This window comes from Balearica regulorum, chromosome 20 (assembly GCF_011004875.1).
Source record: "Balearica regulorum gibbericeps isolate bBalReg1 chromosome 20, bBalReg1.pri, whole genome shotgun sequence".
Taxonomy (NCBI): Eukaryota; Metazoa; Chordata; class Aves; order Gruiformes; family Gruidae; genus Balearica; species Balearica regulorum.
This window is the reverse complement of record NC_046203.1, coordinates 6,972,922-6,995,624: the sequence shown is the minus strand read 5'-3', so window position 1 is coordinate 6,995,624 and position 22,703 is coordinate 6,972,922. Positions and strand designations below refer to the sequence as shown.

Sequence of the window (22,703 nt, the reverse complement as noted above, 5' to 3'; positions counted from 1 at the left end):
CCCCTTCAGTCTTTCCAGCGTCTCGGTTTTCAACTCGGCCTGTTTTATATCAACACTCTGACTTCATTTCCTGAATGTAGGGACAGGAAAGCGTGGAACAAGCTGCCAAGGGCTGAGCCTCTCAAAACTTTGGCTGAGCCCTCTGCCCATATGTTAGCAATCTGGAAGTATGTGCGATGGCTAAACAGCATCCTGGCCAAGAGGGGAAAAGGGCTTCTCTCTCTAGCTTTCCAGACTTGGAGGGGGGGAAGAGATGGAAGAGCCAGCACACATCAGAATAGGAAAGTAGTTTGTGAAATACTACATTCAAAGTCCTCAGTCTGATCCCGAGAGGCTTATGCAGCTCATAAGATATCTCCCCTCATCTATAAGAAAAAATAATCAGGCAAAACTCACTCTCAGCAACAGAGTATGTTATGTAAAATTAGCATGTTGGCTGCAAGTTAATCTGTAGAGCCATGAGGCCAAGGAGAGGTAGCGAAGCAGCAGCAGCACTCAGACTGGCTGTACAAAACAGAATGTGGATGCTCAGTGTTGGCCAGGGAATGTTGTAAGCACAGGGCTAGCTACCCTAATCAGGGCTGCTGCTCCCAACGGGAGTCACACTGCAGTCACGGAGAACTGCAGAGAGAGATGACTGCAAGCTATTTGCACAGGCAGGATAAGTGCCAGAGGATTACTCCCCCGCCCGCAGCACAGTGCGGATACAGCCATATGGCTCTGCACTTTGCATCTACCAAAGAAAGAAGATACACATGGCCAGGAAGACCAGGATCCATTAGCCATTCTGAATGTGGGGTGTGAAGCACAATAACTGGAGGAAAAAAAGGGATGCTGCAGTTGCAGCCTGATGTTACAACATTCTCCTTATTTCTTTATACCTCCTTATCATGGCCAAATTCTAGAGATTGGTTTTGGCCAGAGACAGCAATGGTTTGCACTGTCATCTGAATTATTTGTTGCTATCCTGCAGGTAATAACCTACAAGAAGTTCACAAAATTCAGTAGGCAGCAAGCCAGCCTGACTCAAAGCATTTCCTCTGTTCAACTGGACTGCCTCAGCAGCAAGTTAAATTTTCCTATGTTTGGATACATGTGAAATGAGACTGACAGATGCATGTGTGGGCTCCCCTAAGGTTGGGAATTGGCAGAATTATTAGGTCTCAGTTTGCATTTAGAGCACAAATAAACTAATTAAAGGTTTCCTTGTAGCTGTTATGACAAACACCACCTTTTGCACAGAGACAAGGGTCTGTGGGTATGGGAGAAAGCATTGCCATTGCTTTAATTGGTGGCCATGTGAAATTAGGAGAAATTCATCTTGCTTAAACCTCTTAATCTTCCTTCCTTCTTGTACGACAAAGTACTATGGGTACACAAACCTGCCCCAGAGATGACTGGAGTTTCAGTCAAATCATTTGCGTTAAACACATGCTTGGCATTTTGGGAACTCCTGTGATAAAACTCTACACAAATGGAAAAACATTATCACAGATAAACAGACTGAATACATGCACACTACAAGATTATTAGGAAGAGTCTCTGAAAAACAGTCTGCAGTATTTGAAAGCAAGTTAGCTGAGCATTTTAAGTTGAACTGTCCCCCCATCCCCCCAAACAAGATGTTACCAACCACCTTCTGCTTCTCATCTTTGCAAAGAAAATGCACATTAGAAGAGCTGAATTTCTGAGCTGTGGTTCTTCCAGGAAGCTCTAGTCACCCCACAACATTTGTGCATCTCAAGACCATCTTTCCAAAACACAGACCACCTGTATCACTTAACTTTTACCCTCAGAGTATAATTTACAGGACACTGTGATCACTGCAAAGCAGCTGTAATGGCTTGTTTACATCAGAAAGCTGCGTTGGTTTAACTTAAACAACACGTCCTAAGATTTTAAGCTGATTTAGTTCAAAAGCTCTGTAGACATTAGGCCTGGACTCATGTGATTAATCACAACCATTACAGTTAACCTAGTACGCACAATGGTAATCAACTCACCTGCACAAAAGTAAAGATTTTTATTTGCACCAGCTGAAATAATGTGCAGATTTAAATATGCAGGTAAGTGCAACCCTAGGAAGCCATCACAGAGTATATGAGAAAGCCCAGGCAGAAACTGAGTAGCTTAAGAGAGGCGACAGTGCCCAAACCCCCACTGTTGTGACCTTGCTAAGGTCACAGCGATGTCCACCAGCCTTTGCAAAGGAGAACCACACATTTCTTCTTACAGCTGCCCCTGTCCCAGGGTAGGGATGAATCCTGTACAATCCCCAAGTATTGGGCTTGCTTTGATGAAGTGCCACACACATGCAAAGTGTTGCACACCTCTGGGAAAAGGAGAGGGGTGGTTACCCTTCTCCAGTGCATGGTCAGAGCCAGAGTGGGAGTTCTGAGTGTTCATTTTTTGGCCACAAATCTTAACCATCCACCAGCATGCACACAAGGGATCCTGGAAAGGAGACATGCAGCATACATAAAACCTTCTTTATCCCTGCAGCACCAGGAAGAGAGGGAGCAAACCACACAGGCTAGGGCTAACATCTGGAATCGTTACATGGGAGCCAAGCGCCACAGAAAGCGACAGCATTCCTCAAGTTTCCATGTGGGGTAGGGAACCTTCCCTTCCACCCCGCAACCCCATCCGTCAGCTGGCTCGCTTCCTGCCAACCTCCGGCCTTCCCAGCAGCCAACAAGCTCCTCCCTCGAGTCTAGTTAGCTTTCCACTGCCACGTCAATTGAGGCAGAAGGACAGAAGGGAAGCAAGAAGGGAGGGAGCAAAAACCAGAAGAGGGAGGGAGGCTCAGCAATGCCAGGCATAGTGGGGGGGGGGGGGGGGGGGGGGGCAGGGGGAGAAAAAGAGGGGATGCAGATTGCTCCTGCAGCAGCCAGAGGTGAGCTGCAAAGGCAACTGGCCAGGGCTGGTCAAAGGACCCTTTTGAGGGCTTGGAAGCAAAGGCTGGTCCTGTTTGAGCTTTGCTCCGGACCCCAGGCAAAGGGACAGAACTGGGCAGAAGGAGATGAGGGTGTGCAGGGCCTGGGAATCCTCCCACACAGCTCCATGGGGAAGAAAAGAATGAAGCCACAAGTTCTGCACACCTGGGTGACAGCCAAAGCTTCACAACATTTCATCCTCAAACAGCAGTAATTTTTTATTTTTATCTTTCTAAAAAGGTGCAGCATACCAACCCCAGGTGGAAACCAGGTACCAGCCTGACACCGGCACTGGAAGAGGAAGGAGCTTGGAAGCTTGCTCCAAATCGGAAACATGCAGGGAGCAACATTTCTTCTTCCCAGCTGCCAGAAGAGGATGTTTCTTCAATCAGGACTTGGACTTTCACCCCATCTCTGCCCCCAAAACCCCATCCCAAAAACAGGGAGGGGAAAGGACTAATGAGCTGCTGATAACCGGAGAGCAGATCGCAGAGGCTCCACTCCGTCTGCCCAGTGTTCAGACTACCTGTTCAGGACTACGAGATTGTACAGTAGTCTGCACATTGGTTAGGCTGTGCTGGGATACACCACACTGCCAGTGCTGCACGGGAACGGCAACACCTGCATGGCAGAGGGACATGCTCGGAAAGGGTGGGCTGCAGGGAGAGCTGCATGCAAAGTTCATTCATCCCTCAGCCTGAGAGGATATAACCCTTTGGAGCCATGCTTGATTATCACTCTTTTACCTGCCTGTTCACCAGCCTACTCACAAACCTCTTATTCCTCCTCCATCTCTTATCCCCTTATTTCTTTCAGCTTCATGCACTTGTCCCAGGGGTAGCTAGCTGTGTTCAGGATGGCTTGTGTTTCACATGCTAAACTTTGCCATAGAATGCAGATAGACACACAGGCCTGGTGGAGTTATAACTGCACTGTGTTTTGCTACCTGAGAAGGCAGGATCAAGCACAGAAAGGTGACTGGATAAAGGGGATTTCACATCATAAAGAATGCTGGTCATTAATATAAAGAAAAACCCACAATGGACTGGAAGTTTGGATGCTCTGGAAGTTGTGTTTGCTTTGATGTTTGTCTGCAAAAGAAAGAAGAGAAACAGTGAGTGAAAGCATAAAATGAGGACTGATTAAGACTGAGTAAGATATTATCCATGAGAAAACATGCACTTGTGAAATAAGATGAGTGAACAAACAGAAGAGCTCTGCAGAGGATGTAAAGAGAAGGAACATGTTCCAGAGAGCACCTGAGAGCAGCGTGAAAGCAGGAGAGGAAGAACCTCAGAGCAGACCTGCTCCTATGGTCTTTAAACAAACTGAATGCAAAAACCTGGCTGCAGCTGCACCCATCACAGCAAGCTTCTGATGACTTGTGGGCATCAGAACAAAACCAAAAGGATTTCTACCAGCTGAGCTGGGTCTCAAGGACATGGACTGTTGGGGGAATGGAGAACAGGGGGGAGTACACACATGTGCAGGGGGGAACAATCTCAGTATTGATCAATGTATTTATTTTTAAACTAGAATTGGGTACAAGGCATCAACAGGTACAGAATAAGCAGCTATCTAGTGACTGTCAATAAGGTCACATCTTCCTCAGGAGAGAACACCGTTATACTTCAAGCAAACGAGAAGGCATGAAGACAGAAAAAGAACTGAAGCACAACTGATGCAGCAGGAATCAACATGATGCTAAAGAATATAAAGCACACCCATGCACCTGAAAGTACCTAAAACTCCATGCCCACCCCTCCTGCACACGCACACACGCTGACATTGCGTGCAACACATACTTTCACACAAGCAAATAAGGCCATATCCTTCTTATGCAGTCACCTGTTCTTAAAAGCCCAGAATTACTACTACACAATTTACCTGAATAAGGACAGAAGGTCTCATCTGTATTGTACATTCACACAAATTCCCAAAGGAAACAGCGGATATATCCATCCACCCAGCTGCGCAAACACTCCGGCACACAGCGGCACACAAGCAACTCCAGCAGAAACAGTCACCCTTGCAGAGCAGAGGGTGCAGCGGTCTCCTCCAGCAGGCAGTAAGCTTTACTAGTAGGACCCACTGAGCACAGCATGCATTGCATCTTGCCTACAAGGTCCCCATCACCAGCAGCTCTAGCCCAGCTCACAGATCCTCTTTTCCAGCAAGAGGGAAAGCCCTGCAGAGAAGTGGGCACTCTGCATTTCATAGGGGATTCAGGCAGAAGGACTATTCAAATCAAGTTCTTTATCATGTCCACTGTGGTGCTCGCTGAGCAGTTAAGACAGTATGCTGTGCTGCTGCTCCAGCTCTGGGGACACCGTGGCCTCCCTGAGCAAGGAAATTGCTCTATATTGCCAGCAGCCAGGGTAGACTCCTCCCCACCTCTCCCTCCCACCGCTGGCCTACAGCGTAATCCCACAGGGTTCAGGAGGTGCAGGTACCTCAGAAGGGTCTCCAGGTCTTGGGAGGCCAGCTTTCTGTGGGGCCGCTCTCCATGGGGCCAGCGTTTGACTCATTGAAAGAAGACAGGAAGAAAAACAGAGCGCCCAGGAGCACACACACATGCTCTTGGCAGCAAGGCAGAATGGGGAGCCAACTTTCCACCCCCGCCTGGCCTGCTGTTCCCTTCCCTTCCCATTCCCCAGCACACTCCTTCAGTCCCCTCCAGAGCACGAACAGCCATATATCCCTGCTAATGTGTAATGCTGGGCCCTTTAAGACATTTTAAGTTTCAGTTCCTTTCTTCAGAGGCAGAAGAAAAACAAGCCAGCACTGCAGAAAGACTGGTATTTCACTAATGGGGTCCAGATGTCTTCATTCTGCAGGCTCTGGGTCCTGGCTTGCAAGAGAGGGTAGGGAGAAGCTGTGCCCCCACCCCCCCCAGCTCCAGAGGTGCTAGCCTAGTCTTCACCCTGACCCCACTGCACACCATCTCACCCTGCTCCTTCTCCCATCACCACCCACAGCTCTTCCACCAGTATTTCCATCTGCACAGGACAGATTCAGCTCCTTCCCTGTTGCTTCTGGACAGCTGCCAGAGCACAGGGGAACTGGGACAAGAGAGCCCACAGAAGTGCAGGGTGGGGCAGACCAAGCCTCCCCCTTCCTCCCAGAGCTTAAGTGAAGATAGATCATGGTGTACAGCCTTTAAAAAACACATTTCAGGAGCCGTAGAGGACACGAGTCCTCCTGAACTGGTGGAGAAAGGAGACCTCCGGGACAGACATGCAAAGATAACTGTCTGAGAGGACCACGCACTACAGACAGCTCTTCAGGATGGAGCCAGCTCCATGCAGGACTAAGGTTTGGGATGGGAATCCCTATGCTCAAGGCTCTCCAAGCTGCCCCTCAAATGCACCAACTTTTAGCCTGACTCAACTATGCAGTCCAGGTGGCAGTTGCTGCCTCTCTTCCTCACAACAGGGAGTGACCAAGGAATTAAACTTGGGGAGGAAGCAAGTAAAAAAAAGCTTCCTTTTACCTCCTGCTCCCACTCATTTGAAGACAAAGGCTCCTTTCTCAGAGGCTGCACAGACCTCATCAGCACTGGATCTCCTGTGTTTAAGGGACCAAGGCTGGCAGGGAACTGCTTTCATTAGGCAGCTCTACCTCATGCTACGCAGAAGGGAAACAGTGCAGACCTCTGGTTGCTACTGACCCCCAAGGCTGCCCTCCCTCAGGTGGGGAGGGGGGTCCAGTCCCCACCCCAGGCAACTGGAATCTATCACAGTTTACACATCCCCACTGCAGCCTGCCCTCCCTCCCACAGGAAGAACTGGGAGTTCTGATCATCTCTGTAATACAGATGTAGCAGCTGGCTTTGATTAAACTACTTGATGTTTATAACCACTCGACCTGCACATGCAACCTAGAGGAAAGTGAAGCCTCCCCAAGCAACTCTGAATACAAAGGGCAGGGGTCTTATAGCAGAGACACACTGATTTAGTGAAAGACATTTCAATGCCTGGCTCTTTAATTAGGAAATTGCCACCTGCTCATCCATAGCAGCACTGCAGCAGTCTCCATGCAGAAAGCAGTATTTAGAGGCTGATTCATCACCATATTTGTCATCATTTCCACCTGCCAAGAATGAAACAGGCCCACTGATAGGAACTGGACAAGAGGCCAAGCCTAGCTGCAGCTCCCAGGCACACTACTGCATGCCTCAGAACACCTGAGGGACATAAACCATAGCAAAGGACACAGCATTTGCTTTATTTGCAGTCAGAAACCTAAATCGACTCAGAATAGACGACTACATCATACCAGGCATTTTTCATCCCCCAGAACATTGAGTGGGGCTAACCCTTTTGATCATGTCCTTACCAAAACCATCCAGCTATTCTTTCCTCTTTTCAAAGTAATCAGAAAAGACAATTATCTACCTTTGTCTTGCACAGGAAGCAACACACTATTGACAATGACAGTTTCAGCTGGGACAATTCTGTCTGCTTATATCATTTCCCACTGAAGCAGAAAGACCCTATAGCACAATGCCAGAATTCCTAATACTCAAGATTTTTCAAGTAACTCTACAGAGTAGGTCCATGTTCCTACCAGTGATATTCCACACACTGTAGATTGATCACCAGTACTCTAACCATTCACAATTCACACAATTTCACAAATATGTGAACTGGCAATTCCAATATAGAAACATTAAAAAGGACATTCCTGCTTTGCAGATTTAACAACTGAATCCTGGAGAGGTTAAGTAATTTATCCAAAGTCAGAAGGAGCCAGTGTGAGCTGCAACTTCAGCTCCTGTTGCTATGCTCAGAAAGGAGCTAGCTTTTTTTCTTGTGACCAGGAGAGATGCATGAAAACCTCTGCCATACTCCCTCACGAAACTCATTGTGGCTGCCCCACAGATACCAAAAAGTCTAAATCTTGGAATGAACCCATCACACCTTTGGTCACAGCTGCCACAGCAAGACAAATAAAGGTCAAATTCACTCCAAGGGTCTGTCAGCTTTTTGCTGAGCCAGGGCTTTAAGCACAGATGTTACTCCTTGCCTGTCAAAAAAAGCCACATTCACATCAATTCAGAAACACTGAGCAGTACTGAGGCCACAGGGAACCCAGCCCAAGGATGGTTTCAGCTTGTGTCACAAGCTGCAGACAATACTCAGAAGAAACATCTGTAACACCCAGTGAGCTGAAGGCCTTTTCCTCATTAGATGCCCAAGTTCCAAGTCAAAGTTGAGCTACTCACCTCATCATCCTTGTACCAGGAGAGGTTCTCTGCTGTCAGGACAAACCAATACTCCTTGGAGCCACCCTTCATGATCCCAATGTTGTTGATGGTGAGCCAACCCTTTCGGATGACCTACGGGGGTGGAAGCAGTGAGCATTAACAAAGGCCCTAAAAGCCTGGCTTTAGGCAAAAGAGGAAAGATCAGAGGATATCCCTACACACAGAGTAGTATGGAAAGACAAGGAACACCGTGCTCTCTGCTGCTGCCAGAAGAGCCCCCCACTCAACTGGCCAGTGAAGGTCTTTGCTTTGAAAGGGCCAGGAATAGTATAAAAAGGACGCAGGAAGGAACCTGGCAGTGCTGTGCATTATACCCTCTGCCAAGGGGAAAGAGATGCAGGAAGAACTGCATCAAGAGTGCCTCCGACACTGGCAGAACCTACAAGCACCAGATCACAGCAACACACCGAGAAAAGGCCACACCTAGAGAAAAACAGGACACCAGCACACCTTTGCACATGTGGAGTGCTTCACTCATGGGTGGGGGGAACCAGTTCCAGAAGAGATGGGCAAGCAACCCAGAAAACTGACTTTAGTAAAAAGAAGACATTAAGTATAACAGAACAAAATGGTGCATCTGGAATTAGTACCCTGGACTTCAGCACATCCAGGTATTTGAGTAGTCATACTAATTTACAGCAAAACAAGTTCCTTTAAGTTTAGTCTGTAAAGAAGCCAGGCCATTACTCTCTAGGAAACTCCAGTTCACCAAGTGCTGGTTTAGAGCCTCACACATTCAGTAATCAAATGCAAGTATGCATCAGCTTAAATGCATTAGCTTTTATATGTATTGCTGCACTGTTAACACCCAAACCCATCTGCATGCATTAGGTGTGTGTACCTTTGTTGTGTGGATGTGCTTGCTGAAAATGACCTGGCATTGAAAAACCATGCAACTGCTCTGCATATTAGCAAGTTGCACTGTGTGAGCAGCCTACCACAGAGGTACACAAGCCTATTAATTGTCAGTTTACCCTATAAAGGTAAACATAGCAACATTAGATCCTCATCTCACGCCTGCTGTTAAGCTCAAGATAGTCCTGTTCTTTTTGTGGACAGGAGGGGGCAGTGAAACAGAACCACACATCTTTGGATTGCTGCTTTTTATCTCCACCCACTCACAAGATGTACCAGCAGTTCTGAGTGTTTCCTCAACATACTACCTTTCCACCTCATTTCTGCTTCACCTGTGTCTAGTGCCAGCTGCCATCCTCTCCCCATTCAGCAGCAGAGGGAATAATTTGTCTATGCACTGTTCTTGCCTTCCCAGATGCAACATTAATGTTCATTAGCACACCCTGCTGAGTGGCCTTCTACTCACCAGGATCTCATCCTGCAAAGGGGAACCATAGCAACAGCAGCAGAGCAGAGAGCAGGAGAGGAGCAAAGAGAGGAGAGATTGTTACTAGGAAAGCTGGAGCAGGAAAAGAGAGGCTCAAAAATAAAATAAATTGGAAGCTGGTACCAAATTTTTTACCCTAGTTGTTAACAAAAGCAACCCCCATCCCAAAATAAAGTCTGCTAACAGGAAAGCCAAAGCACTTTACAGGTAGATCCAGAGTTTGCCCTTTGCGCTCTTTACATTCAGCTCTTCTGTAAGGTACACTGCAGAGGATGAGGTTCCCATAGCTGCTCTGAGATCCCATGAAATGGGTGGTTGGCCAGCCCAACCTGCTGACCTACCTTGCCTGCTAACAGTACTGAAATGGTCTGCGTGTTTGTGTGCAGGGAAAGGTGGTCAAACATGTTATAAAGAGGGTGGATGTCAGGAGTGAATGTCTTTTTAAAAAGGCTAAGCAAAAAACATTTGTTTCCATTCTCTATGAAGCTGCTTGTGAGGCTTTGTTTCTACAAGATCTTCTAGCCTAAATAGCCTTGCCATGTCCCCAGCAAAGCTAGGACAAGGTGTCATTAGCCTCTTTTTAATTGTATGTACACTCCTTACAGTTCCTGAAGGAGTAAGGGAACTCCTCCCCTCCACTGCTGCCTTCTCCCATGGATGTGTTCTCATACATACCCAGTGCAGCTATGGCTATAAACACCCTTTGTCTCCCTGTACAGGGGTTTAAGTATTCCCAGTGAAGTTTTCCAGAATAGAGTCCATGAACTCTCTTGAAATCCCTTTCCAGAAAGCAGATACCACTGATGGGAAAGACAACTAGGAGAGACAATTCTGTACTGAAACAGTTCAGACCTAGTATTCAGTACCCCTCACCTCAGCAGAAGAGTTCACACAGCTAGTGAAGAGGCTGAACACACAGGCATTTACACAACATTAATAGGGATTTCTACCAGAAAAGCAAGACCAGATCTTATCAAGCATCCATTTCCCTCTCAACACTTTCCCTCCATTGCTGCTGCATGCTCAGTTCTTCCTGACTGCAGTGAGCCTAGAACACTATCCTCCAGATACAGAGTTTGATGAGTAAAAAAAAAAAGGCAAACTTAGTGCACTGCTGCATCCAGCCCAGCACTTATCCACCTGGTATCTTCCAGGTAGCAAACATGTCCTTCTTGCAGCAGTGAAAGAGATGGAACTTGGCCTACCTGGTTGCCAGCTGCCTTCTTCTTGCTCATCTGGCTGCTCCTCTGCTGAGCACTGCAAACAACAGCAGAGACATTCAAAACCCCTCAGGCTCTTCTTGATCACCTGAATCCTGCTCCCATCAGACAGCTGCTACAGTGAGTTCATGTCCCTCACCACTGGCTTCCAAGCCTTGATAACCCAACCTATTGCCATCTGCTCTCTCAGCCTGGTCTACTCAACTTCTCACTCCCACCTGAACCACACTTGGGTTACTAACCCTCCACAGCTTCTGCTTCCCCCCCCCCCCAACACAACCCTAATACTGTAACTCCCCCTTTTACACATCCCTATTCTCCTCCCCAGCCTTGCAATACAGAACCACTGAAAAAATGAGCAATATTGAGAGCTGAACCATAATGTGAGACCACAGCACCTGCACCAGGACCTTTGCAACCCATTCACCAGAGCAGCTATAGCACAGAGCCACAGGAAACACATGCAGAGAAGAGGAGGCAATAGGATGTGGGTGCTTACTTGGCAAAGCCAATGAAATCCTCATGGTTTGTGTTCATGTAAGCCAGCTCAATGTCTATTAGAAGCATGACCTGCCAAACAGAGGCACAGAGCAAGACAGACGTTAGTGACTGACACTGCTAATAGTTGGGGCAGACAGAGCCCTGTACACTGTTTATCTGATCAGCCCTCTGCAGCCAGACACCCCTTGGCTCAGGCCCCTCCAGCCTAGACTGTCCCTTCAAAGGTGTCCCCACCCCACCCAATCTCCCCTCTTACACACACTCCTGATCCCCTACCTGGTCTTTGGTCCTGCCTTCTCTCTCACGGATGTGAGTAGTAACGATCCTCTCCATCTCCTCACGCAGATGAGGGTACTGGCTGAGCTGCAGGAGACAGGAAACACGTGCACATGGGAAAGGGAGGTATAAGGGGGGAGCAGCCCCCCACATGTATGCATGCGTACATACACCCTGCAATCAGATATTTTCAAGGGAAGTTCTAGAAAGCTGGACTTGCAGATAGATATTTTTCCAAGTTCCTGGAGGTCTGCTGGGGGCACAGTTCATTCCATCTTGCTTTGGGTTTCAGAGAAAAGCCCTTTTCACTCTTGCAGCAACCTTTCTGCCTCACTGGAGACCTGCTCCAAACCCACCACGTTCTTCCTGGCATGAGGCTCTTGACAAACCCCAGATGTAAACGCACTACTTAATGCTTGTTGGGTTTTTCCCATTAAAGTGAACAATTTCTCTAGATGTTCAGATTCTCATTGTAGTAGGCCAAGTAGGCGAATGGCCTGTAGCTACAACCTGCCAAATCCTACAAGAAGTCTCCCTGGGAGGTGAAGTGGATTTCAATCCCATTTGCTGAGGCACTAAGTGAAAGCATCTGGCCCTCTCCAACATCTACAAGCAGAGACAGAAGATCTGACCAACTCAAGGGTATATGTCTTCAAGAAACACTGAGCTCTGGGCATCCATCTGCTTCTACCTGCTCTCCACCTGTGTTAAGGCAGGATTACATAGCTGAGGTCTATATTCATATCATACCTACACCACGCTTTCTGGCACAGTACTGAGGAGGGAATCCTTTCCTCCCCAGATGGAGAAGTAGGACTTTATTAGCTATGGTTCAAAAGAATAATATCTACAGAGATCATACATGAGAAACACTTCCAAAATCAGCACCCTTAAAGCTCTCTGGGTTTCACACAGCACCTACCTACCTGGATTCATAAGCCTCCAGTAATTTCAATAGCAGTAACTGTATGCTTCTCAGGTCAGGCCCAGCACAGTCAAATGAAATTAATTCTCCAGACCCAGGAACTAGCCCTTTCTTCCCCACTTCACCTAACCCCTGTGAAATAGTTCCCCCTTCCCTTTTTTTTTTTAATATTACCTCCAATTTGACTATAATGTCAAACTGCATTTCCTAATATCAGTCTTCTATATCTTGTCGAGGGGGTGTATAAATAAAGAAATCTCATTTGCCTGTGATCTGTACTACATTTGGTTTGTTCCTCCAATTTATATGAGCTGCTTCGGCCTTTCGTTCTGTATACATAAGCAATTACCACATGCTAGAAGGAACTGGCTCAAAGTGTGTAGCATCAGTACTGGAAGCCAGATACCACACTAACCAGCAACAATATTCCTAACACCTGACTACAAATAGTCTCAAATCCTTTCAGCACCCTTGCAGTCAAACAAGTTGCAATAGCCTGGAACTGAAGTTGAGGACTAGCTTTGACACTGCCTGTTTTGAACACCAATGAACCTACAGGGGCAGGAAAAAGCAAGTGGAATTAGCGTTCCCACCACCACCTTGTCTTGAAAGCACAAACTGGGTGTTCTCCATGATCTTTATGGTTCAGGCAGCTGGTTGCTTCAGAGACACACAGGCAAAGCTTCCTGTTTCCTTTGGGGGGTTGGCAAAGGATAGATGGGCAAGTTATGTCAAACAGAAAAGCAGGAAGTTGGAAAACCTCTAAGCAAGTCTCAGCTTCTTTGCTTCAAATTAAAAAAAAAACCACCAAACCAACAGTCAAACAAAAAAAACATATCAAACCTCCCACCACCACCACTCCCAACCAGTACAAATGCACACAAAGTGCAAAACAAGTTGTGGTTTATTCAGAACCCAGGTCATCCAGCAACATTCATGTGCAAAAATAAATTGACAGCATCAGTCCCCATGCAGGAGCTTCCAACCCCAAGCATGCACAGGAGAAGCAAGGGTGGGCAAGGAAGGACAACACAGACAAGCCACAGGATGGCAGACCACCAGGAAACATGCAATAGGGCAGAGAGGGGGCAAGGAGTTATCACCAGCAGTACAAACAGCACCCAGAAACGCCATGACTCTGAAAGACAGGAGAGCAGGCGACCCTTCAAGGGGTTAAGTCTGTCAGCCTGGGATCATGTCCCAGCTCAAGTGGGTTTTCAATCCTGTTTTAGCTGCATTTGCCTGTTTAGTCAAAATACAAGCTTACAGCCCTCTTTCAAAACCAATTTGTCCCAATGTTCCTTAGTTCCCCTCTTTGCAGATTCCAGGAGTCCTTGCCAGCACACCAAAGATCAACCTCTAGCTGAAGAGCTGCTGACTTGCAAGACCTTCCTGCACTTCTGAGATGCTGCAGTGCAGTCTGGTACAGAAGGTTCCTGCTCTTGGAAAGACACTAGCTGTAACATTATCCTCCTAAGCGTAAGGGCTTACATGCTTACACCAGCTTTCTGTGGATTCTGGAGCTACTCTCTAGTTAACCAATGGGAAGAAGCTCAGAATCAGAGGCCGGTCAGAGAAAAGCTGTTAATGGCTACCTTCTCTTCAGCCCTTAACTTTGTCTAACAGTCAAGAGATAGTCAACTTCAAATCCCTTCTCATACAGGAAAGCTGTAGCTCTGTAGACAGATGGGTTTGTCGCCTTCTGTGTTCTTTATTGATAGTCTCATTATTCCATCTATGCAGCTTTATCAACTGCATATACAAAGATTTCTTCACCATCTGGGGTGAAATGAAATAATTGTGACAGCACACAAACAGCAACACACAATAGTTCAAGACAGCAACAAACCAAGGCTACAGGACTGTTAAGCTAATTCAAGAGGTGTTAGTCCAAGCAGTCTTCCTCTCAAGAAGCCTTGCAGGACTTCTAGTGAGTTTTTATCATCTGTTTATCATATGAAAGGCAGCATCAGTCCACACCACAGTGGGCTGTGTATTACCTTACAATTAGCATCAGTCCTAAAGTAGCCTTTTCCAGATGCCTCCCCTAGCAGCACATGCTCTTGTCCATGTCAAGCAGTGAGGGCTATAACATGCAAGATAAATATTGCAAATTAACTAATGCCCCTGCTCTGTTACTACCTTATGCCATCAGAACCCATCTCATGCTGGCTGCTATCCTGGAGTGGTCTATGGCAATTACCTTCTACTCTTTCAGAGGGAGATACGGGCAACATTAACCTTCTCACTACATGTAGACATTTGACTTTAAGCATTACTAAATCCTTCCTTTTATTTCCCTGTACTATGGCCACATATTTTCATTCAGGCAGTTGTTTTGCATCTTTAACCCTTGCCTCCCTGGCCTCTCCGGCTTTTATTACAGCCATTAGTCTCCTACAGTGCAACTGCTACTATCACCTTCCTTACAGAATTATCTTGGTTGCATCACCTTGGAACATCCTCATGGGATCCCCCACCATATCACACAGATTAAAATCCACAGAGCAAGTTGGTATCCAGCCACTCTAATGACATGGTCCAATAGAGAAACTGGAATTCACCACCCTTGGGTGATTTCATGATCCTCCTCCCTCTCTACCCTGGGCAGACATCTCCAGCCACATACAGAAAACAGTGTAAACAATCAAACCCATCAAAATAAAAAAACCTGCAAGAAAAACAGGCTGGAAAGGAGTTACTCTGCCTCACCACATTAGCCACCACAATCTGGCAATAGCAGAACTCTGCAAGAAATAGACTGGGCAGAGCTTGGGGCACATCAAAGATGTCTCTTAACAGAGGTGGAGGCAAACTCTGTATTCCTAAGTACAACCAGACCTTATTAGCTCAGCTCTCGCCTTCGGTCTGAACTCATAAATTCTTCATCTTCCCTTCCTTCCCAATTTAGGGGTAGATGTTGATGACTCTGGCTGTAATCCTGGAAGAAGGGAATTGTAATTTTCAAGTCCTAAAATAACCCATGAAACAGCCCTTTCCAACTCAGTGTCCAGAACATACTTCTATTGTGCCACAGATGTATTTCTGGCCCCTCTCTAGTAAGTTTAACACTAATTGCCACATCTGCCTTTTTTTTTTTTTTTTTTTTTGAGGAGGCATGTGGTGCCCTCTCCTGGAAGAAACCAGCCTGGGAAACAAAACCACTCCTGCCCCAGCCTCCGAGCAGTATTTGACACCCTCCATGTCACTCAGGGCAGTTTCCCTCTCCACCTGCAGCTGCCCTCTGCTAGCTTAAGGCTTCACAGCATACAAGGAAAAGTATCCACACTTCCTCACACTGAGCAGAGTCCATGGAGTGAGAGATCAGCAGAAAAATGATGCAGAGGGTGTAATGCCTGGAAAAGCTTTTTCCCCCAAGCCTTTTGGGACAGTAATCTTCTGTTGACTCCAAATATCTCTTGCACCTCAAACTTCTAATCAACTGTTTTGTATATGCTACTGTTCATCATAGCTCTGCAGACAAGATGAAACCTGCAGACCACTCATGCTGTGGGGATGTGAAGTCTTTTTCTAGCTTTTTATCTTTTTCTAGGGTATCTGGATATTTTAAGGGTGTCCCAGAAAAAAACAAATAAGAAGTTCCAAATGCACAGGCAGTGGCACAGCAAACAGGGCTTTGATCCACACTGGGGTGAATGCCACCGAGCCAGATGGAGCAAAAGGGTATGCTAGAGTAATCCACTGGATCCCAGCTCACTTCTCAGCTACAGCCATCAGCTGACACTCACTTCTCTTGGCCTGCTTTTAAGCTGCTCTTGTACCTGCAGGTTGCTGCTCTCTTTTAGATAGATCTTTACATCCATTTTTTCCTCACTAGGTTTGCTGGAGTTCTGGGGGATGTGTGGAGAAACAGCATGGAAGTGTGTGGGAACAGGGTGGGCGTTGACCTTTCTTTGCATTTTTTGTTTCTTTACCTTTTCGCTACACTTTCTGATGGTGGATGTGAGCTCACTCACTACCATATCCACACACTTCAGACTCGGCTCCTTCAACTTCTGCACCTGCTTTTTCACTATGGCTTCAAAAGCGAGGTCAGGCGTGAAGAGACCCGTTCTGCATGGCAGGGGCAGGGTGGGAGGAAGCAACGAGGAAGAAGAAAGCGAAGCAGAGAAAGAGCCGGAAGGAGAAGGAAAGAAAGAGAAAAGGGAAAAGAGAGAAAACACAAGGCAAAATGAGAAGTGAGATTTTGGTTCATTCCATTAGTTTATTGAACCAGGTGAGCATTGCTATGGGGCCTGTGCACTGCCAAGTATCAGGAGAGTCTACAGGCAAATGGAAGTGGCAAAGGGGAAAATGAGGTAGGAGCAGCTGGGCCAGTGAAATGGTGAGCTGTCAAGAGCAAAATGGATGGATGGAACCCCCCACAGGGATCAAGTGATCTCTTCCTGAAGGAAAGCTTCTTTGGATTTTAAGACAAAGCTGCTTGCCACAGTGAACCACTCCCTCTCTTCCTAGAGGATCACCATGTCTCATTTCCCTTTGTCTCAGGCAATCCCCTTTCCTTCCTACCACAGTTATCTCCTCTCACATCTTCCTTATTCCAGCTGCAGGAAGCCTGAACAGGAGCCAGGCTAAGACTTGCGAATGTCTGTCACTTGCATCTGGTTTGGCAGAACTGACCTGAATTGATATCTCTCAGGGATTCAGACAAATTGGTCCACTAATGGAGCATATTTCATTTCACTCACCTTCCCCACAAATTAACTTCCTCAGTAAGAACAGATGTACCCAGTATTTAGGAAAATGCAAACACACTACATCCATAGCATGGGCATCCATAGCTATACAAAGCATCTGTTCTGCCCCAGCTAACCTGTAGCATCAGACCCAATACAGGCCTGTTGAGGTTATTAGGAAGTATTAAACTTCCACGGATTTTAAGTGGCCTGTATTCTCAGTGGCTCCACTATGAAAAAGCAGAAAGTCCATGGAAACTAGAGTTACTAAAATATGGTCAAGATTAATCCAATTCAAGACTACTGCAACCAAAGTTTTTCAGCACATCTTTAACACTTCAGAGCTTCTACCAGGATGCTCTTTGTTACACAACCTGAGTTACTTCACATAGCATAGGGCATTGCTGCTTTGCAAGTGCTTTCAAGGGGACAATGTCCCCTTGTCAAGGGAAGGGGATACTGCCTTTCTAAAGGTACAGTTCATAGTCAAACCCGGGGAGCCTATGACTAACAACCAATCTAGGGCTAGCTATAAACAACCACCACCTCATTTAAATCAGGTATTTCCCCCTTCACCTCATCTTTCACATCTCTGTGGATAACACGTGGAAAAGCCCAAGCAACATCATTATTAAAGCATTCTTCAATATGTATTATAACACCTACTAGTCTGCCTTTTAAGCAGCAAGAGATGGAATATGTTACAGGATTCAGCTTCACCAAAGGGTCTCTCAAGGTGTAAACAATGCCCCTTTTGAGCAAAGCAAGGACATTTCCAGAGTTCACGTCCTCTGACTCAGCAGCAGTTTCCTACTAATCCAGTTGCCCTGCTAAGCTCAATATACACCATTTCCCCCACCAGACTTGGGGCCCCTGCACAAAAAAAAAATATTTAAAAAAAATCAGTCCCTTCCAGTACCTGAGTATCACCTGAATGACAATATTCTGTTTCTTCAGATACAAAGTTGTAACTATGGCTACTACAGCACAGAGTAACTAGCACTAAAGTCAACCATCAAATTCTTAGCAGTAGGATCTAGCTAAAATGGAATGCTTCAGTCCTGAACCTGTGACATTTCTCCCCATCCCTGTTGCCTCTTCTCCCTGATTTCCCACCCTGCTGTACCCACCACCTGATCACTTGAGGAACCTGCCACTGTCAGAACAGATGATCTGTTCTGAAATTGTCACTAGGAGAAGAAACAAAAAGAAACAATGAAGAAAGAAGCAAGAAATGGGGGGGAAGGATGCAAAGAGAAAGAATGAATGGGAGATTTTGAATACCAGCTGATGGATGGAGAACAAATCAAGAGAAGCTTCAGAGGGCATGAACAAGGAGGGCCCTTCTGATCCAGTTAAGCAGGTGACTCTGGATACTTGGCAGCCCGAGGGCCTGTGCTTACCTGTCACCAGGCTCTAATGGCAATTTTCTGGGTGCTCCCCACAGTCACACACCCCAAGAGAGGACAGCAGGACAGAAAAAGGAAGCTCCTCCAGCACTCTAGAAACCTGAGCAATCTCTCACTACATCCACTTTGCTTTCCCAGTCGGTCCTGGGGGGCAAAGCACGTGCCTGCATGCCTGAGCCCTTCTATAGAGGCTCTTGGCCCTAAGGGCTAGGCATTTCTGCAAGCCATGGCAAGTATCACCACTTGGGCACCTTTCCCCACCCTTGCAGGGACAGGGTGTCAGATTCTTCAGACACCTCCTGCAATGCCCATTTACCTGCACCTGAACAGCCAGTGGCGATTCCAGTCTCCAGTGCCCATACCACCACCCTAACTGCCTTTTCACCTAGGCCTGCCTGAAGCAGAAGCCATGGCTGAGAGGAATGGCTCAAGTCTTCTTATCTTGCTGCCTTTCAACCCCCACCTCAGAAACAAAAGCTGCCATATCCAAAGGGCAGAATCAAGGCAGCTTCCCTCCCTCAGCCCCAACAAATACCAGGGTGAATCCCAAAGGGCAAAACCTGAAGCCCCCTCTCAGAGGGCAGGAGGACCCCAGAGATTGATGGACATTTCTTACTTCTTCTCAGCCATGTGCTGCTCTTCCAGAACAGGATATGGACCAAGCCAACCAGAAACCAAGCCAAACACCACAGGAATATTTCCCTGAGATACAGCCCACACCTATAACTGCTGCAGGCTCTGAAGTTCAGCCCCATACATTCCCCCCAGCAGCACCCAAAGGCTACTTTGGGGTTAACCCTCTCACTTCTACAAGAGAGGGGAGATAATTTAAATCCCAGTTTCTGGCTTGGAAAATAAACCCAGATACTAAATTTAAAGTTAAACGTGACCACATAAGAAATACCCTTGGTTTTAGGAGAAGTCAGGAGTCATGCTACAGAGAGGTGGCGGGGACACCTCCAGCACCTTTCAGCTCTAAAACATTCAGGGAGCAGGGCCATGGCCCACATCCCGCAGCACTCCCCTTCCTGTTTGGCTTGTTGGCTGGATCGCCCCAGGCTGGTACTGCTCAGGTCTAGTCATGCTGAGGAGGTGGTTAGAAACAACAAGTGTGGCTGCAGGCAAGTCCCTGCCCAGGTCACAATGCTGTGCCGCAGCCAGCGAGCGAGTGGAAGGTGCCAGCTCCATGCTGCCTCAGGTTACCTTCTTGGTGCACTGTCTAACAGTATTGATTAACTCCGAAATGACCATGTCCACGCATTTCAGGCAAGGTTCCTTAATCTTCTTCACCTGCTTTTTCACAATGGTCTCAAAGGCCATGTCGGGTGTGAAGAGACCGGTTCTAAACACCCAGGGTGGGGACAAGACAAGGCAGGAGGGGGAGAAGGGGCAAGGAGAATGTCACATCATTACACACACATCTTGAAGCAGGCACCGCCACCACTGAAACCCGGCACAAGGGGCTGGGGAGCATCATGTCCCCTGGACAAGCCCTGACTGAAGTCCATGGAAAACAGGGAATGCTTGGCACCTCCCAGGAAGGAGGTGCTGAGGGCAAAATGGATCCCAGCTGGACAGCCACAGCCAGGCCACCATTTGACCTCAGCCACCAGGCCCTAAGGGTGGCAGGGGCTGACCCCTCTGCAGCATATTGGACCTCAGAGTTGTGCAGCAGATGCGAGGCCTTTTCTGAAAGATTTTTCTTAATGATTAGAGCACCAATACATTTGATACCCTTTATCAAGCTCAGCTGGTGACCAAGCAAGAGAACAGAATGAAAATAAATCTAGGTCAGTATTTGTTCACATCCCAGTGTGCAGAAAGGGCTCTGACAGGTACTGGACACTGCTCACCTTCCCAGGAACAGCACAACTTGGGGTTTCAGGGCTGTGCTGCCTCCGCTGAGGGGAACAAGCGTTTTAACTGTATCCTGGGGCCATTGGGTGGAGGTGCTCAGCACCAACAACTAACTATTGGTTAGTATGGAGGCAGAAAGTGAAAACCAACATTTTAGTTTTAACTAAATGAGTGAGTAGTATGGGCTTGCATCCCTCTTTATCCTTTCTTACGTCAAGACACAAGAAGGGAGAAAATGTGTAGTCACCACGGCAGTTTTACCTTTTAGGCTTCTGCAACGCTCGTGTGGGAAGAGAAAGCAAACTGACTTGGATGATTGTCCCTACTCCCAGATTCAAGCCACTGGGGTGGTCCAAGGAAGTTATCCCTCCCCTTTGGCTGACCTACCGTACCTCTGAAGTCTTCAACTCCATTTGGAAGGTCTAGAGGTATTTACAAGGCTATGCAGCCAATGGTCTGCCTAGTGCGTGATACGTGCCTGATACCATGGATGTTCTTGATGGCATAGCTAATCTCCCGCCGCAGCTCCTTCTCATCGAACTCCATCTGCACCGAGAGAGAATTTTATCAGAAACTGTCTGACACTTATTTGCACAACCCCAGGATGCACAACAGCATGCTTCACAGAGGAGAGGTCCCATGCCAGCACCATCATGTGACAGATGAGATATTAGCCCAAGTGTTGGACACTGAGTCCAGCCATAAAGCTTCTCTCGCCAATACAGACATCCTGGACAAATATGAATAGCTAAGGGCATACATTTACAGATGTCAAGCCCCAGCAGCTCCCAAGGAGCTTCTTTGAGATAAAGCCATAGGACTGAAGCGCTGGATTGCTTTCTAAAACTGTTTTGTCTCCCTAGACTTAGCATGAGGTCTTGGCAGATGTTTTTTCAGTGAACACCACAAATAGACTTACAATTCACATACAGAAATGTATTGTCCAATACAAGGCAGGCTCTTGTATTTCACTAAAGAGGCCTCACCTTACTCAAATGCAAAAAAAAAAAGGAAACAAAATGCAGAAAATCCAGGAGTAGCATGAACTGACTCGAGTCTGTTCCAACTGACAAACAAAAAGTTTTTCTGTACCACTTCTGATCAGGTTAGCGTACTTTGCCATTCAATAAAACTATCATTCAATAAAAATCCTCTTCAAATGTTATGACAGTAGAACAGTTTCTACATTGTTCCCACCTCTAAGCCATTGATAGGGGACAGACAGAAGTAATCCCAGGTATATCTACATCCTCTTTCCTGCTTCTTGCATATCTATTAGGGCAACTTTAGGTGTAGTCTAGTCCTCAGGATGAAGGAAGTACAAGTTTCAGCACCATTTGTACTATATGAAATTCAGTCAAAGTAACTTTGACACAATGTATCTGTGAGGACACTCATTCATTGATTTACTATTGTTTGTGTTAAAGGAAGTTATTTTGCATGTTTAATTTAGCATTTAAGGATTAAGCCAAAGAAATATTGTCATTTAACTAAGAGAAAGTTAAGTTCTGTCACAAGGACAGGGACTGAGGGAAAGGTCAGTACTATAGGAAGGCTCCAATAAAGGAGGCTAAGTAAAAAAGGTGATAAAAGGAAAAATATCAAAGTAGTCAAAGGGGAAGACAGATGATGAAAGATACCAAGAGGAGTACAGAGACAGACAGAAGAGGTAACAGACAACAAGGCAATACGACAAAGTGGATCTCAGCAGCACAGGGAAGCACTACCTTCACCAGTTCAAAGGGGAAACGCTCATGGAAGATGCGGTTAATCCTAGCTCCTCCTGACAGCTCATAGGTATCAATTTGGTCTCCAGAGCCTTCAATGCGTTTCTCAAAGTCCACAGCAAACTGCTGGACCATCCTGAAAGAAAACAAAAAGCATGAAGTAGAAGTCATGGCTGAGCAGTTATCTCCAGGGAGGAACATGCAGCTGAGGCCACTTACTGAAGCAGAGCTTTGGTCTTACGAGCAGGGTCATCAGGGCGAAAGTTCTTGTACTCCTCCACCTCCTTCTCAATGGAGAGAAGCTGGCTTTGGAGCTTGTTCCGCAGCCCTGGCAGGGTGTCACGGATGTGGTTGGTCAATTGCTGTACAAGAAGAAGGTTTAAGGCAATAACAAACCTCTAGGTGCTTACTGGGAAGAGTTTGCTACCTCCGCTCCACAAAATAAAGAGGAATGCTCCTCTCTCTGGTGTGATCCTAATAAAAAGTCTATCCCAGGACAGATACCAGTTATGAGATGGTTGTATCCTGCCTCCAACTCCTACCT

The 22,703-nt window shown here is 46.7% G+C and overlaps 1 protein-coding gene across 1 annotated transcript in view; it reads right to left on the bottom strand.

The window, feature by feature from the left end:
* The window catches only part of DNM1 (dynamin 1), a 68,342-nt gene that overhangs the window by 16,115 nt on the left and 29,524 nt on the right, over positions 1-22,703 (bottom strand). Inside the window, 9 exon segments of the mRNA XM_075772337.1 lie at positions 8,164-8,277; positions 9,527-9,538; positions 10,753-10,804; positions 11,267-11,337; positions 11,545-11,631; positions 19,779-19,917; positions 20,911-20,978; positions 22,160-22,295; positions 22,379-22,521. Of these exon segments, the coding sequence (XP_075628452.1) occupies positions 8,164-8,277; positions 9,527-9,538; positions 10,753-10,804; positions 11,267-11,337; positions 11,545-11,631; positions 19,779-19,917; positions 20,911-20,978; positions 22,160-22,295; positions 22,379-22,521 (822 nt within the window).